General features: G+C 42.6%; 1 protein-coding gene across 3 annotated transcripts; it reads left to right on the forward strand.

Annotated features, from left to right (window-relative positions):
• Positions 1 to 14: 14 nt before the first annotated feature.
• mcm3ap (minichromosome maintenance complex component 3 associated protein) lies at positions 15 to 16,921 on the forward strand. Of its 3 annotated transcripts, none has more exons than XM_029531013.1 (28): positions 15 to 1,852; positions 2,160 to 2,407; positions 2,821 to 2,902; positions 3,025 to 3,166; positions 3,302 to 3,495; positions 3,586 to 3,725; positions 4,016 to 4,213; positions 5,489 to 5,757; positions 5,919 to 6,081; positions 6,835 to 6,992; positions 7,134 to 7,357; positions 7,599 to 7,849; positions 8,609 to 8,709; positions 8,822 to 8,953; positions 9,343 to 9,459; positions 9,641 to 9,793; positions 9,941 to 10,138; positions 10,240 to 10,308; positions 10,392 to 10,526; positions 11,151 to 11,301; positions 11,471 to 11,735; positions 11,855 to 11,952; positions 12,723 to 13,113; positions 13,276 to 13,566; positions 13,673 to 13,802; positions 14,827 to 15,012; positions 15,268 to 15,418; positions 16,273 to 16,921. In XM_029531013.1, exons 1-28 carry the CDS (start codon positions 346 to 348, stop codon positions 16,432 to 16,434), a joined length of 6,306 nt encoding a protein of 2,101 aa, XP_029386873.1. In that variant the 5' UTR covers positions 15 to 345; the 3' UTR covers positions 16,435 to 16,921. The 3 variants fall into 3 exon arrangements, 2 of the variants coding, with proteins under 2 accessions (XP_029386873.1, XP_029386874.1); XM_029531014.1 differs by having other exon boundaries at positions 9,346 to 9,459; XR_003842381.1 differs by lacking the exons at positions 14,827 to 15,012; positions 15,268 to 15,418; positions 16,273 to 16,921 and having other exon boundaries at positions 13,276 to 13,391; positions 13,474 to 13,566.
• Positions 16,922 to 17,067: the final 146 nt, after the last annotated feature.

Consider the following 17,067-nt stretch of genomic DNA (forward strand, 5'->3'; position numbering starts at 1 on the left):
AAAAAAAAAAAAAAAACAACATGGAAAACGCAAACAACGAAAGGTGAGCGTTTTTCCATAGAAGGTACGTACTCTTGCAGTATACTCAGGGGAATTTTGAACAGTCAATACTGGTTCGTCATGGCGACAAAACAGCTAAACTAACGTTACCACCATCTGCGTTGTAATGTTAGCTCATGCTACATTTTACTCTTTCCTGTGCCCGTGGTGTTTTGTTGACTTTTAACATGATAAAGTGTTACAGCGAAGACCTGTAGATGTGTAGTTTCTCGTATGGCTGGATAAGAAACGTTTCCCTGGACAATTCTCACAACCAAGGACTTAATCTCGGCTAATATTTGCGCCATGAATCCGGCCAATCCGTTCGGAAGCCCTCAAGGTGGGGCTTTCCAAGCCCCAGGCAATTCTATGAAGACACGATTGTTCCAGACATTTGGACAACAAAACTCCACCAATCAGTCCCAAAGTCTGGGATTTTTTCAACCATCAGCGTTTGGACAGCCATCTGTCCTGAATCAGCCTACACCTCCTGGAAGTACCCTGTTCGGACAGGCCGCAGCTTCTGGACAGCCGTCTGCACAGCCTACAATTAGCCAAGCACCATCATTTGGGCAGCCATCGTTAGGAATCAGCGGCTCAGGCTTTGGGAGAGGCACAACACCGGCTTTTGGACAGACCAGTACACCGAACCAGAGCGCTCTCTTTGGACAGACACCTGCCTTCGGGCAGACGTCTACCTTTGGACAAGCTACTGGATTTGGCCCGCAAGCGCTAGGATTTAACTATGGGAACTCCCAGATGACTTCAGGATCCACAATTGTTGTAGGGCAACCTCAGCCACTCGCATTTGGACAGCCTGCTTTTGGACAACCTTCATCCACCAGTATCACTACCAGTGTATTTGGTACATCTCAGAGTGTGACCCAGAGCCGAGCATTTGCACCATCCGAGTTCAGTTTCAAGCCAGCCAATGAGGCACTCTTTAAACCCATCTTTAGTGCCAGCCCTGAGCCTGCAAACCCTCAAACTACCTCTATGTCCAGTTCACCTTTTAGCAGCAGCGGGAACCAGACAAGCTCCAGCATCATGAGTAACAGCAGCACCACAACTGGTTTTTCCATGATGACAAGTGATAAGTCAGGGCCCCTGGGATTCAGCTTCTCACAGCCAGCTGCTGCCCCCTCAATCTCTGCTAAGAACAATCCACTAACAACTAGTAATAGCAGCAGTTCTGCCAACACTCTCCAGTTCACATTTTCTCAGCCAGCTCCTCTTTCCAGCTCCACCACAAAGGGCAACACCACTCAGCCCACCACCCCATCGTCTTTCAGCTTTTCAGCAAAACATCCACTGACAGAGACAGCACCCCTTTTTGGAGGAACCAATTTTGGTCAGCCCTCAGCTTTTGGCGAGACTAAAAGTCTGGCAGAGACAAGCACTGATGAGAAAAGAAGCAGCCTTGAGGCCCTTGGGGATAAAAATATATTTGCACGATTTGGGAAAGGTACCAAGCGCAAAGAGGATCCAGTAGTCCCTAGCAGCGGCACAGAGACACCTGCCACAGAGGAGAACATTCCAGCAGAAGGAGATTCACAAAGGCACCCCTCAAAGAGGCCCTTAAGAGGGACTCGTGGCCCACCGGGAGGTTTATTTAGCAGGGCGTTAAGTGGTCTGCGTAGAGAAGGCACTGCTCCAGTAAGGCGAGAGGCCATGAAGGAAAGTCAGCAGCAGGCACTGAAGTGGGAGGAGACAGGGAAAGAAGATGTCCAATGTCAGGATGCTGACCTCACTGCTACACCACCTACTGTCCAAATACTCACCAAAGAAGCGGTAGAAAAAGCTGAGGAGTCAGGTGAGTTGTTAATATCAGACATGTTGTTAGCCTTTTGCACAGCAAGAAGCAACAGTTATGACAAGCATCTAAACTGACTAGAATCCAATTTATTACCTCAAATTCCTGGTTAGATATTCAAATTTGCATTTTACAGCACTTTATTTCAGTGACTTTTTAATGACAGACAAAACTGCATCTTTTTGGCATTGATTAAGAGCCTCACTTTGAAACCTTCCCCCTGCATGATTTGTACATATCTGAAATAAACAAATACAAACTGTGAATGAATCGATGATCCCGTTATGTCCCGTCTGTCCTCATATAGATTCACCAAATGCACCTGACCAGAAGTTTGAAACTGTGACCCCAGTGAAACGTGGTGTACGCAGGGAGAGCTCAGAGAGTCTTTGCAGCATATCTCCTGCTGACTGTAACACCATCCAATGCAGGAATGTGCCTGCAGCCCTCAACAAAAAAGACACAATCGAGAAGCACTTTGGTCGTTTTGGCAAAGTCTCGAAGGTGGTGTGCCGACAAGCCAAAAACGTGGCCATAGTCCACTTTTATGACCACGTGAGTGAAACTCATTCAATTTTACCTCATCAGAACAAGCTCCCCTTACTCTGGCCATCTTGATACCCAGCAATTTTAAGACTTTCAGTTACTGATTTCTCCAGTCAAGTCCTTGTCTAGCTTTGAATTACCAGCACACTCAAGCCTATATTTTTTGTTACTAATAGTTTCAGCTTTGTGTCTGCTATTTGTTGAAGGACTATATTACATATTCTATTACAGGCTCTCCATGTTTTGAACTTGGAAAAAATACATATAGGTTTGATTTTTAGGGCATCTCCTGCTGTGTCACTTGAGGTCAGATTAAACCTGAAGCTTTCGGAATCTGAAACACCCAAAGTCAATTAGCTAATCGCCAGTCCTGCAAGGATGAAGATGGTGTGTGCTTTTGTTTCATTTAATTTTGCTTTCAGGCATCAGCAGCAAAGGCCAAGAAGAAAGGCAAAGTCCTGCATCGAAACGAACTCTTGCTCCTGTGGCACAGAAAGAAGCAAAGTAATTAATTATGAGTTTCAAAGCCAGCTCAAACAATATCCCACCCAACAGACACAATTTTGTACAGCCATTCAAGCATTACTCAGTAGCAATGTAAAATTTTCCCATTTTTCATGCATTAGGTCCAGGAGACAAGGGAAGCAGAGCTTCAGCAGGAATGGAGGAAATGTGTGAAAGCCAGGAGGATACAGAACCTAAGGCTCACTCCTCCCCTCTTAGACGTCCTGCAATCAGACCTGCAGTCAGCAGCCCTTTCAGCCGCAGGTAACACCAGTGTCTTAGAGTTAACTGTATTAATATTGCTTTCATATACTTGTTCCATACCTGTCAACAGCCAAAATACAAGTTAAAATGTAACTCTAATACTTTTCTTTTCTTACATGTGAATTTCTGCAACAGCTCTCCTGTTAAAAAGCCACCATTGGTCAAGGTTCTGCAGTTAGATGCTGATCCCCTGAAGGAAAGCAGCACAGACTCCCAGATCTCAGAGCGTCCAATCCCCTCCTCCATCCTCCACCTAATTGGCCAGTTGGCAGAGACTGCTGAGGACAAGTACCGCCTCCTGGAGCAGAGAGACAAGATCCTGCGTCAAGGTACCAGTAATTTTCACGTTAGTTTAATAAAGCTTTTAACGTGGTTTTAAAAAATTCATTCTAATTCTGTTCATAATATATCCGGCATAGGTCGGCCCAAGCGAACGGACCTGGATCTGTCCAAGGTGTTTGTGGGGACATGTCCTGACATGTGTCCAGAGAAGGAGAGGTACATGAGAGAAACACGGAAACAGCTCAGCGTACTTGAGGTCATCCCAGACACAGAGATGGTAACTTCCTCCAGCTTTCACATTCAGATTTAAGAAAATAGAACTTTTCTCAGCTAAGACAAGACAGTGAGTCCCATCATGTCTGTGATATTCTCAGGTGTCATCTGCGAAGCATTTTAGAAGCAACTTGTGACTTGTTACGCTCCCATGTGAACACATAATAAAGAGGAATAAAATGAAATGGATTTTGTATAAGTTAGCGTAAAAGTTGCTGCTTTTGCATTTAGGGGCTTGCAGGTTCCTTAAAAATGCCAGAACAAAAAGCATACTCATCTTCTGTCTACAACCAGGTGGATCACACAACAGCTATCAAGGAATACAGTCGCTCATCGGCTGACCAGGAGGAACCACTGCCCCATGAGCTGCGCCCCCTTCCTGTGCTCAGCATGACCATGGACTATCTGGTGACACAGATCATGGACTCGGGCCAGGACAAATGCAGAGAGTGGTATGACTTTGTTTGGAACAGGACCCGTGGAATTCGTAAGGTAAGGCCCCACCTAAGGCATCCACCATTTTTACAAAGTATCTGATATCTGATGTAAACGCATGAAGAAACTTTGATCCAAGCTTCAGTTCTAATTAGAGGCATAGTGCCACGCAAACATTTTACATAAAAAAATACATACCATAGATGATATAAAATTTCAATTCAGTCAGTTGTATAGTACTATTTTGCATTATTCAAAGTACCAAGCTAAATATAAGTACAAGAGGATAGATGTGAGGTTTTGTTTTGTTTGTTTGGTTTTTTTTTTTTTTTTTGGTTTTTTTTTTCAACACCCAACTGGTGAGAACTCATTCTTTGACTCTATCATTTCAACATAATGGGTTCAACAAAAGTTCACAGTACAATCAAAACACAAAGGCCATGTAATGCACATCTCTTTGCCGAAGTATATGATAGACCTGCATATACTTGTCTATAGAGGCTTATTGTCATCAAACAGGTAACATTACACAAAGTTGACACCTCCACTTGTCTCTTTGTCTGAGCTGACTAAGAATGACACAGATATTACGAAATATACACAGTTTTTTGTAATATTAGAAGCTCCAGAAATTAATTTATATCAAAGAGAATTTCATCTGTCACCTATTGCGCAAACCCTATCTAGAGGGATGGAGCGGGTAGGAGCAACAAGGCAGCAGACACACAGCTAATGTTTTAATCACACTCAAATTCAGTCTGCAGAACAGGTGTCCTGTTCTCTCATTTTCCATCTACCAAATTAAATCTATTGCATTTCATTCTCACCCACTCACTAATTTTATACCACTTTTCCATTCCGGGTGACGGGAATAGCTGGAGCCAATCCCAGTCAACATTACGGCTGAGGGCAGGGTACATCTTGGACAGATTGCTAATCCATTGTAGAGCAGACAAGAGACAAACAACCACTCACACTCAGACCTACAGCCAATTTAGAGTCACCAGTTAACCTAGATATGCATGCCTTTGGGCGGTGGGAGGAAACCCATGGAGAGAACATGCAAACTACGCACAGAAAGGCCCGAGGCCAGGAACCAAACCAGACCTTCTTATTGTGGGGCAACTGTGCTAGGCACAATTCCGCTGTACTGAACCTATTGCATTTCATTTTAAGCAAAATTTTGGTTGCATATTTAATCAATTTAAGAATAAATGTATGGCTGATAGTTTGCTGGTATAATTTTAGAAAGTACCCAAGGACACACCTCACTGGTGCTTGTAATTCTTATGATGTATTATAAACTGTTCCAATTTTCTTATCATTCCATAGGACATCACCCAGCAGCACATGTGCTGCCCACAAACAGTGTCACTGATTGAGAAGTGCACCCGCTTCCATGTGCACTGCGCTCACCATCTCTGTGAGGAGCGCATGTCATCTTTTGATGCCAAAATCAACAATGAGAACATGACGAAATGCCTGCAAAGTCTCAAAGAAATGTACCAGGACTTAGCAACACGCCAAATCTACTGCCCCCAGGAGGCTGAGTTTCGCCAGTACAGTGTGCTCTTGAAGCTCAATGACGGAGACATCCTGCGGTCAGTCAAACATACATCTAGGCATTAAATAATAATAACAATCAGTCATCAAATGTTCTTGTTAGTATTACTGTGACTGTTCCCTCTTGAGTTTAGGGCCTGTTTTGGTGTTTTGTTCCTTCCACTGAAGAAAAACCTTTTCTCACCTTATGTCCACATAGTGAGGTGCAGCAATTCCGTGATGATGTGCGTAACTCGCCTGAGGTGAAGTTTGCAGTTCATGCATTTGCTGCAGTCAACAGCAGCAACTTTGTGCGCTTCTTCAAGCTGGTGAAAGGAGCCTCATACCTCGCCAGCTGCCTCCTTCACAGATACTTCAACCAGGTCAGAAACTCTGTTAATGAATGAGGGAGAGAAAACCGTCAACCTGATATAAATCTTTTCCTAAATTTTATTATTTTAGAGCTTGTTCTTTAAAAAAACTCATTATCCTTTATTTCTTTTTCATTTTAATTGTTGATATGTTTTTTTATGTCCTTCATTTTATAACTAAGTTATCAGAAAATGTTATGGGTCCACTGCAGTTTCTCAGAACTCACATTAACTCTTTTAAATAATTAGCACGCAGTCCACAGCCCAAGAAGTCCTCATTTTCTGTCAGTCTAAGGGTAGAACTCCACGCGGTCTTTGATTATAAATCAGGTCGATGTTCTATTTTAATACGTCAACATATCAACGGTTTTTTTACTTGGTAATGTCACCACAAAGCAGTCACTATCCTCAGACAGCCCCCAAGCCCAGTCTCGCTTGGACCCACCAGCCAACTTTGCAGAATTTAGTCTTTAGTGTTAACCTGAAATTTGCTATATATGCACTGAAAAAACAGCCAGTTAATCAGAACTGAGGCTCAGATCTTCTCACCTGAAAAGCTGGTCGACCTGTTGTTACTCAAGTGCCAGAGAGAAGTCTGGAAGAGGAGACATGTAACTACATTGAGAAGGTTTTTGGCTCTTAAATATGTCTTTGTATCAAGTACAGCGCAATGGAAGAGTCAAGCATGGACCTTTTCGGGGGTCTAAACATTGCATTGCTTTTCAAATTAATTGCATATTAATGTTTGTCTGTTTGTTTGTTCAGGTCAGAGCTAAGGCCTTGAAGACCCTGAACATTGCCCACACTGTGGGTCCACGGTCAACTGCCTTTCCAGTTGAGGACATAACTCGAATGCTTATGTTTCACAATGTCACAGAAGCAACTGACTTCATCCAGCAGTACGGCCTGAATGTTAATGATGGGTGAGCTTTTTCTCTCTCTTTTGTGTGTGTGTGCATGAGTGTGCAAGCGAGGGCGAGGGAGAGCCAAAATGCCACACAGACAATGGTGTCACTGGTGTCTCTTTTGGGCAGAGTATGACTTCAACTCAATGTTGTTTACAGTATGGCTGAGCTAAGTCGTACAGCATACCAGGAGCCAGAGCTGCCACTTTCCCAGAAGAAGTCTGAGGTCATCCTGGCAAAGAAAACAGTATTGATTGGAGAGGTAGTAAATGGAGGCCCCCTCCCTAATCCCCCTCAGCACATCCCTGTTTGCAGCTTCGACTCTCAGAATAAGTACCGCGGAGAGGGCCTTCTTTGTGATCCCACTTCAAACCAGATAAAAGGTATTGGTTTCACATGTCTTAACCTGGCAGATACATGTTTCCATTTAACATTCTTTGTGTGTGCATCGATGGAGTAAGCTGCTGAAGTTAAAAGAAATTCTTTACCGGCATTGTTGACCATCTATAGGGCGTTCGCCATTTGAGTTTTGTCCTAAAATTTATCACCAGGAATCAGCACATGATTTAATAACATCAATGTACAGATTCAGATTCATTCAATGATTTTGTTTTTGTGTCTCAGCTGCTGCTGCTGCTGCTAAGCTGGACATTAAGGCATCTCCCAGCACTGAGCTGAAGCCACAGGTCCCATTACTGCTGGACCTTCCCTCTGCATTTTCGCGTCCAGTTGGTCCAAATGAGCCAGGGGAATCGCACAGCTACAGCTCAGCCCCCCCATCAGATTCTCAGCAGCTCTTCCAGCCAATAATTCAGCCTCAGCCTGGCAAATCACCATCACCTTCAACCAAACCACAGCCAGTGTATACAGATGAGGTACTGATGAGTTTCCCATCTAATCCTCATATGTCATTTTTTGAACAGTTGAGGGAAGTACTCAATCTTGAGTTGCATATTTACTTACTGTTTTTATGTTACCCTGGACTTTTCCAAACCCAATATCTTTAATAAAGACTCCAAGAGCATCATATGTCACTTCTGCCTGTTCTGACTCTAGATCACTAGAGTCACTTGAACTGTCAAAACTGGAGGAAATATTTAGCATATAGACACGTTCAGCTGCAGGAACAGCTAGTAACTCAGCCTTTCTATGTTCAAAAAAGTTCAGGCATTCTTCAGTCAAAGAAATGTTTGCTTAAATTTTGACAGTACTGAACCTTGAAAATGTTTTACTCTTGAAAAATAAAAATTTTACAATTTAGCTACCAAATTGTATTTCAGAAACAGAAACAAACATAAAAATTATACTTAATTGATAGACCTGTGTCTGGCTTATAGAATAGAATAGAATAGAATCCTTTATTGTCACTGTTCACATTGTCACCAACATTAACTGTGAAAATATGCTTAGCAGCTCCACATGGCAGCGAGAAAGAAAAACAAGAAAAACACAAAAGCGCGATATCTCAATAAAAACAATATAAAATATAAAATATAAAATATAAAATAAGTATTTCCAAGGTATGATAAATACGGGAATGGTTATGATAAATATGGGAATGGGTATGATAAATACGGGAAACATTATCACAGCAACATTACCTTGTACTGACTGACTAGCTGTGTTGTCCGCAGGATATCATGGCTGAAGTAGACTCTGTGGTGGAAGAGGTTGTTGAAGCGGCTGTGAGGGAGGTAGCTGATGTCAGCGCCAGCTACACCACAACAGCTCTCGCGTAAATTCACATTAAATTCTAAAACCATCTATCTTCAGTACCAGGTTTGCTTCTGCACAAGTTATAAAATTACACCCTGACACACCTTTCTGCTACATCTGTGGTCTTGCAGTGAAAGCCATGTGCAAGTAGAGTCTCTGGTAAGTGAGGTGGTCGGACAGATGCTGCAGGAGGTGTCCTCCACTGAGATGAAGCTGGAACGGGAGCGTATTGCTGAAGAGAAACGCAAATTTGAAGAAGCCAGGTCAGTCCAATGACAACAAACCACAGTCTGATTCATCGCTACTTTAAGCTTGGTTAAGAAAAGAGGGTTAACCGTAACCCTCACAAGACTCCAGGGAAGGGAAAATTCAAATTAATAGTAGATGATCTGGATCTGCCCCAAAATTCATTCTTCCCTTGACAAGACCCATCTTCTCATCAAGGTTGGTGCAAATGGTTCAGTACTTGTCATGTGATCATGCTGGCAAAGAAATTGTCACAGGTGAAGACATGATAGAAGATGTAATAGCGTCTTGTCAGTTTTCAGATTTGTATTTATTTTATTTTTTTTTTTTTTTTTAAACACACCTTGAAACACTTAAAGCATTCAGAGGACAGCTTCTCATTCATCCTTTCACTATCTGTTTGTAGCAGGAGAAAGAGGGAGTATGATGCTTTCCTGGCTCAGTTCAGCCTCTCACTCTGCGAAGAGCTCATCCACCAAGTTTTAGATGAAACCATCAAGGAGTCTGCTGCCTCTGAGATCCGGTAATATTTTAATTATCAAATTTCAGTCTGGTTTAATGTCAGCGCCTGAACATAAGTACAGGCTGCTGGTGATAATAGCTCTCAAAATAGCTTCTTAAAATGGGCATGGGTAAAATTATTCCTTATAATTGCAAGAAAGCAGAATGGGTTATTAAGTTTTCTTATTTGTTGACCTTTTCAGACAAGCACAAGACGAAAAGGCAGAATGCGTGGCTAAATGCACGGAGCAGGTCTGCACCAGTATAATGGAGGACACTTTGAATGCAGACATTGCCCTGATGGTGGAAGAAATCCTTGATGTCGAGCTGCAGCGTATATACAAGTACATCAAAAGGTAACTGAGGAGTAAACCAGCTCAACAAATGTCTTTGTCTGTCCGATATCGTCCGATACCGTTATACTGACACCAGCATGCCATCATGACCCTGTTAGAATGAAATCACTTCTTACTTCTTTAATCCATCTTCCTCCGTACCACCAGGTGGCGTGACGTGGTCGCAGTGCGTCGGCAGCTGAAGAGACAGATGAGAAGTTTCCCTGCAGCCCCTTGCTGTGTGGACCCTCGATTTAAACTCAAAGCTCTGGCTCCCAGCGCACCTGCACAGCCCTCCATAGCAGATCTTGCCCGTGGTCTGGTCCACTTGGGAAACGCAGGTTCCCTAGCCCTGTCTAGTATTAGGTATTTTTGCATCTCATCTTGTCTGAAAAGTTCACACAAAGAATAGTCAGAGCATTATTATATAATTAAAACAGCAAATAATTATTTTTCTGTATCTTCAGGTTATTGAAAATGAGGCAAGAAGCAATCCACCAGATGAGAGTCCACTACTATTATCAGCAGCTGCTTGAGTAAGTCATTAATCAAGTCTTTCCAGTGTTCAGTTTGAGGTCCATGTCACAATGCAGCATTTTGACATTGTTCTGACTGTCAGGGAGACAGTGTGGGCACCACTTGACCTGCCGGCGCTGGTGGTAGAAAACATCCCTAATCCACCTGATCGCATTTTCTGGAAAGCTGCTCTACTCTTACCCAGCGATCACGAGAGTGTAGCCAGCCTGGCAGACAGGTACGAAGCTACAGTGCAACATCAAATCAAATGTACAGCACCAAATCATAACAAAGTTACATCAAGGCACTTTACATATAGAGCAGGTCTAGACCAAACTCTTTATAAAATTATTTAAAGAGACCCAACAGATCTCCGAATAGCAAGCACTTGGCAACAGTGGCAAGGAAAAACTTCCTTTAAGAGGCAGAAACCTCAGGCAGAACCAGGCTCAGGGGGGCGGCCATCTGCCTCGACCGGTTGGGTTGAGAGTGGGAGAGAGAGAGAGAGCGAGCAAGCGAGTGATAGAGACACGGAGGTGTGTAGTGTAGGGTGAGAATGAGAGCAGGAGAGGGGGATGTTCAAACAGGTGTAGACAGGCACATGATGCTGCAGGAAGTTCATGGAGATGATGCTGTGGTGTGGAATTAATGAGGATATGGGAGCAGCAAGCGTTGCAGGAACATGGGATGGCACTGAGTCACCACTTGCAGGATGAGGACAGAGAGAGAGAGAGAGAGAGGAGAGGAGCTGGGAGAGACAGAGACTTTGGGAAAACATGAAGGCCAAAACAGTAATGGCAATTGTGAAACATAGTCTTAATCAAACCTGTCACATAGTTTGTCCTCTCCCCATTGTTATTAGGATCCTGTCAGACTGGCTGGAGGTGAAATTTGGTGGGAACAAGCAGTCAGAGGACAGGGAGGAGCCAGATGGCACACTGCAGACCCTCTGTGTCACCAACACCCTGCAGGAGAAAGGACACCATACCCACAAAGTCCACATCAGTGTCAAGGTAGGATCAGACTGCTACTCTTAATAATGACTGGATACAAGTCTGCAAGTACAGCATACTTACAGTACATTATAAATGTTTGGGTCTTCTTTTTATATGATACTATAGTTGTGTAGGTCAATAAACAAGGAATGTTTTGTAATAGTGGGTTTTTCTTATCACGTCTCAGGCCTCTCGAGGCCCCCTGACTGAAGATGGTCTGTCCAAAATGGAGGAAAGCTGTGAGCTCCACGGAACAGAAGCTCTGATCATGTTGCTCCCTGCCATGCCCATCCTAGAGGTTGGACAAGACGACGAGGATATCCCTTTGCTGTCGGCCCTGCTTCAGCTCAAACAGCTACAACAGGCCAGCACCTGGCACTGCCCACTGCCGCTAGTTGTTCTAGTGCCAGGGCCTGACAGAGGTGCTGGTGAAATGCAGAAACTTGTTGAAGGTAATTACCAGCGATAACACATTTCCAGTTGGGATCACTTAGGTATTAATGAACAAGCTAGTTTAAGCTGCAATAGCTGAATTAATCTGTGGAATATATGTTACATCTTTGTCCTGCAGCTTTGAAGCTGCATACATTGGTGGATGAAGGCCTGATATCAGAGTACACTTTCTTCTTCATACCAGAGACCACAGGTGACATCCAGGGATCCAAACAGGTACTACACATACACAGGGAAGTGGAGTGAAAAGGAGAGGAGGGTGAGAGTTAAAGGGGAAAGGGAATTATTGCACATAATTTTTTTTTAAGGTTAATTCCAGAAAGGGAATACATGTATTATGTCAGTGTCTTTGAAAAGCTTTCTCTGAAAAAAGCTCCAACAATCCAGTAAATTAGATTTAAGATTTTAGAATAATAAATCTGAGGTAGCAAAACCCCAAACTGTCTACGAAAGTGGACACAGGCATTGAGGGTGAAGAAATTGCTGAAACATTTAAACCTTCATTCTACCTAAGGCCCCAACTCCACTGGTTGCAAAGAGAAGTCTGATTGCATTAATGTCTATGGGAAAATGTTCCTACTTCTCACTTGATTTATTAGCTCAGTAACAGTTTTCCGAATTAGTTTATGGTTACATTCGCTAGTTTCAAGTTTCCAATACAGCATGATGTTCATTTTTAAAATTTTAGTCCCATTAAGAGGAAAACAGATCAAGTAGTAAGGAGTTTGGCTACTGTGTGATTGACAAATCGTACCACCCGGTCAGGAACAAGTACAGAGCAGATCACATCCAGCCCTCCTCAGCACCTCTTTCTCCTCCAAAAAGTCATACTGGTTTTCTGCTGGTTTCAAAAAATAAATAAATGGCAACAGACAATTTAATCCTCTCCATATTGGTCATTTTCAGTTGCCTCTTTTGGTTCAAATCTAAAATCTTCATGGTCTATTCTGCCTGTCTTTTTCCCCCCACTTTCCTGTTGCCTGTAGCTAAACCAGGCCATGTGCTGGTTGCTGGCTCATGTTCCACCTGCCTTCCCGCTCTCCTGCCAAACACTGGTGCAGCTTGTTGAGGCCAGTTTGAGTCGTGAGTTCAGTTCAAGAGTTAATGCGCACCAGCGGGAGCGAGCAGCTGCATGCCTTCCTTCCCAGGACCCTGCTCCTGTCATCCAGCTGTACAATGCTGTCCTGGCTCATGTTGCTGACAAAGTCACATCCCAAGATCTCTGCAAACTCTCATGGCCACCAGGCGAGTTCAGCCTACCTGATACCCGTGACTTTGTTCCTCATCTGGGCTGGAACTCAGTTCAACACCTGGCCTGGCTTCGCAAAGCCATCCTCAGCCTGCAGCTGCCACAGTGGGAGCAGCTCTCCATCACTGGTCAGTGGCTGAAACAACTTCTGTGTCCTTTATATTTAAAGGAGCTTGATTTCTTTTTCCGTTCCTTTGTAACATTCTGCTTAGTAATAAAGAAACTATTAATCCATTTATTCTACATCGCTCTCACTCATTACTGTTTGTATTGTCTCTCGCTAACGCTAGACTCATGGTCGGAGCTCTGCTCTTCCATCTATCACTACGCTGCTCAGATCCCAGTCTCACATCGCAGTCAGCCTCTTCTGATGTCACGACTGGAAAACCTTCTGGAAAGGGTTCGGGTAAAGTATCACTATCCTTGGACCTCCAGACACAAGGTGGCCATAGGGAGCTGGCGCAATAGAGATGAGTCTGTGTGTCCAGCCTACAGTCAGATCCCTTGGGATGATGTGCTGGTGATTTGCATAGACCACAAGTTGAAAGACTGGCAGATGCCTGGACAGCTTGTCTGTGAAGGTGAAAGCTTTTTCCTATGGTTTACACAATAATCAAAAACATTTTTGACTTGTACCAACCAACAGTTTAAGACATGCTCTAATATGTATCTGTTTTTGTTCTTAAGATGCTGTCACAGAGGATGGGGAGGTCCTGGTTTACTTTCCCACAGAATCCCTGAAGGGTTTCCAACCTCCTCAAGAATGGACTGAGGCCATTAAACAAACACACAGAGAAAAGCATCAGGACCAGGAAGCGTAAGCAGTCTCGACTTTCATTTCACATTAAAACTGCAGTGCGCCATTACTGGCAATTCAGTGTATTGAACTCTTCTAAAATCCCTCTTGAAGTTACTCCCGCTACATTTATCGTTTGAGAATTGGTTGTCAAGTTACTGATATCAAACTCAAACTGCTTCCTGTGATCACTAATGTCATGGCCAATCTGACCAATGTTATGTACATCCAATGTGAGCTGGTTGATATGGCCTATAATTAATATGTGGTATTTTCGGATTATATCATGACACTTTGAAAAACTAAAAAACAATTTTAACTCATTAGTGAGTAAAGAGACACTTCTCATACTTCACTTCACTTGTCATCTTTTTTTCACACGTGGCAAGCAGCCAAAATGGAGAGGGAAAGATTTATTTATAGTCATCTTGACATGTCACAACATTGTTATATGTAACTGTCACTGGTCTCAGGTTTCAATGTTTGGGCAGACAAGGAAAAAGTATAGCAATGATGATCATTTCAGACCAACTCTATGGTGTGACAGAAGAGGCCACATGTACATGATCCCAGCATTAACCAAATCTTGGTTATTATTATGATATATCAACAATCTGACAGTCACTATTTAAACAACATGCAATTTACATCTTACCAACTTTGCACGTGTTGTTTTCTGGATGAGTGGGGCAATGTGTCTGTGAAAGGGAGACGTAGTAGCGAAAAGCACACCTAATGCCAGTATTTTAAAAAATTAAGTAACTAATGTTCTGTAGTGTTCACATAATTGTGACTTCCTTCATCCAGTGTGCAACAATACACACAATACAATACAGTGTATAGTCAAGTATTGCATAGCCTTACACCTTGTATGTGCTGTGGTGCCAAATAAAGCCATGCATTATAGTTGCATCAAAACATGAAATTAAAAACTGCAAAGTTATGAACTGAAGTCCTCAGGACCCCCCCCCCCCCGGTCATTTTTCTTCATACTCTCTCCATTGCTGTATTGCTGCTTCATCTCTCCTTCCTTTTCCATCTTCAGTGCGAGTGCAGCTGCATGTGCCACACCCACCAGTCTCGTCCTCAGACAGAATCTGTTCCACATTTTGGACGAACCCCTTACGGCCGTGGCAGCCCCACTAGACATCACACACACTCCCACACCTCAGGAGATGCAGGCCCACCAAATCCTCCAGAGTCTAGAGCAAGAGAAAGCTGAAAGCAAAAGGTACAGCAGCACCTCTCGTATAAGCTAGAGGTAGTGCATGCAGGGGTACATGAAAGTGTACTAAGTCACCAGAATATGACAAAGCTCAATGTTTAGTTTGTTGATGTTTAAATATACTGAAAAGTTGTCTTTCTTTCCACGAAAGAAATGGAAGGATTAAATGTAAGATTGTCCTGAATTGGAAAACTATACCAATCTATCGAATCTACAATCTAGTCTGTCTTCTCTAACACACACCAATGTGTTTATATACAGGAGTATGGAACAGCTACAGCGCTGGATGGATGGAGATCCCCTGGAGCACTTGACCACACCACTGTTCATTCCATCCTCCACCCTGCTTTCCATGCCCACAACCATCATCCAAGCCCCTTCAGCCAAGAGTAGAGAGGTAGCTCTTGCTCAGGTACGACACTTGTTTCTGTTGTTCATGGGCTGTGGTCAAATGTGTTTTTATTTTCTGAGGAAGATTCCTCATAATAGCTGGTAGAATATCCTAAATGATAGGAACCCTCCCTTATCTCATTAACTTAGCAAACAATCAATCGTAATTTCCAAGTGTAAAAGAAAAAATGTCATCCCACAATGCCTTACTGCAGCAATTAAAGTGGAAGTGACAACCCATTATAGTTTAACCGCGACAGATAAGCATAAATCAATACTTCCAACACTGATGGAAATCCCTTTTTTTTTTTTTTTTTTTTTTTTTTTTCATTGTCTGAGATTCAAGTCATAAATAAATAACAAACTATGAATACAGATTTATTCTCTGTAATATTTCGGGAGTAAAATCAAGTCAACAATATTGTAACAAAATACTAACGACAGATAATTTCACTAAATTCTCTTCTATTGTCTCGATTTTGAAAATGATGTTTCTCCACTGAACTAAATATATTTTTTTCTGACATTTTCAATGGCTTTATTTTACTCATTGTGTAATCATGTTTTCTTATTTTGATGTTTCAGTCCTTTTTTTTTTTTTTTTTTTTGTTGCTTAATCACTGCAATAAAGTGTATTACAAAAGAAGAAACGTAGAAGTCCCTATGACCTTTCCTCCACAACTTTGTTTCATCTCCCGACGTCTTCCATCGAGTTCAAAGAGAAATGTTTAGGAAAAGAGTTTATTTTGACGTGTTTATCCCAAACTGCTGAGCTTTACACTTGAAGCCAAGCTACACATGAAATACTGAATTTGTCTTGTGTAAATGTTGTAAGCACTGCAGTGATAATTAATTTTTGTTGTGTTACCTCTTCAGGAGCCTGAGGATGTGTCAGAGGAAGCATCCTGGCCTAAACCTGTGCCTGTGTCAATGTCATGGCGACTGAAGGAACTGGAGCGCCAGATTGTGGCGAGCCAAGAGGAAGAGCTGAGCTGCACACTGAAGCTGAGGAGTCTGCTGAGCATTGTGGACGATTGATGATTTGCTGGAGAAGTCTTTTCAGAAATGCCTTTGCAGCTACGTAGATGTTGGAAAAGTCAGGACTAACAAGCCATTTGTATTCAACAGCATACTTTAAGTTTACTGAGTCACTCTCATGAATTTCTCATCTTTTCGTCTTTTTACTTGCTCATTGAAACAATATGCCAATTTTTGCTTTTAGTGTGTGTTTAGAGAAGAAAATTAAGATTTTTCGCATTTTGATTTCATTTTGTATTAACCTTGTGTTTACAATTTTATACACTTTTGTAGAAGCATAAATAACAGGCAAACAAAAACATTTTTTGAGCAGACCTGATGAGATGCAGATGCTGTAAATTGGTTGGATGCTTGTTCTCATCAGCCTGTAACAAGTGGTGGATTGTGCTGGCACTGTGAATGGCTTCATCCTTTGTTTGAATGTGGCTTGTGCTGTGGAGTAACAAGGTTGTTTTATGAATATTGAATAAAAATCATATTTTCCGTGTAAACATCCCTGAGCCTCATTTAGATGCTGTCATCAAAGTCAACAGGAGCACGTGTAATCATTTATCAAACGAGCGATCTGATTGGGCGATCGTGCAAGGGGCCCGCCCACTTTCCCGCCTAATTATTACCTGATTGGGCAGCCGC

This window comes from Echeneis naucrates, chromosome 21 (assembly GCF_900963305.1).
Source record: "Echeneis naucrates chromosome 21, fEcheNa1.1, whole genome shotgun sequence".
Taxonomy (NCBI): domain Eukaryota; kingdom Metazoa; phylum Chordata; class Actinopteri; order Carangiformes; family Echeneidae; genus Echeneis; species Echeneis naucrates.

Coding starts and splice junctions, on each gene's coding strand:
- mcm3ap (XM_029531013.1), top strand. CDS start 346: ATGAATCCGGCCAATCCGTTCGGAAGCCCTCAAGGTGGGGCTTTCCAA. Junction 3,496..3,585: donor AGACAAGATCCTGCGTCAAG/GTACCAGTAATT, acceptor TATCCGGCATAG/GTCGGCCCAAGCGAACGGAC. Junction 9,460..9,640: donor TCTGCTGCCTCTGAGATCCG/GTAATATTTTAA, acceptor TGACCTTTTCAG/ACAAGCACAAGACGAAAAGG.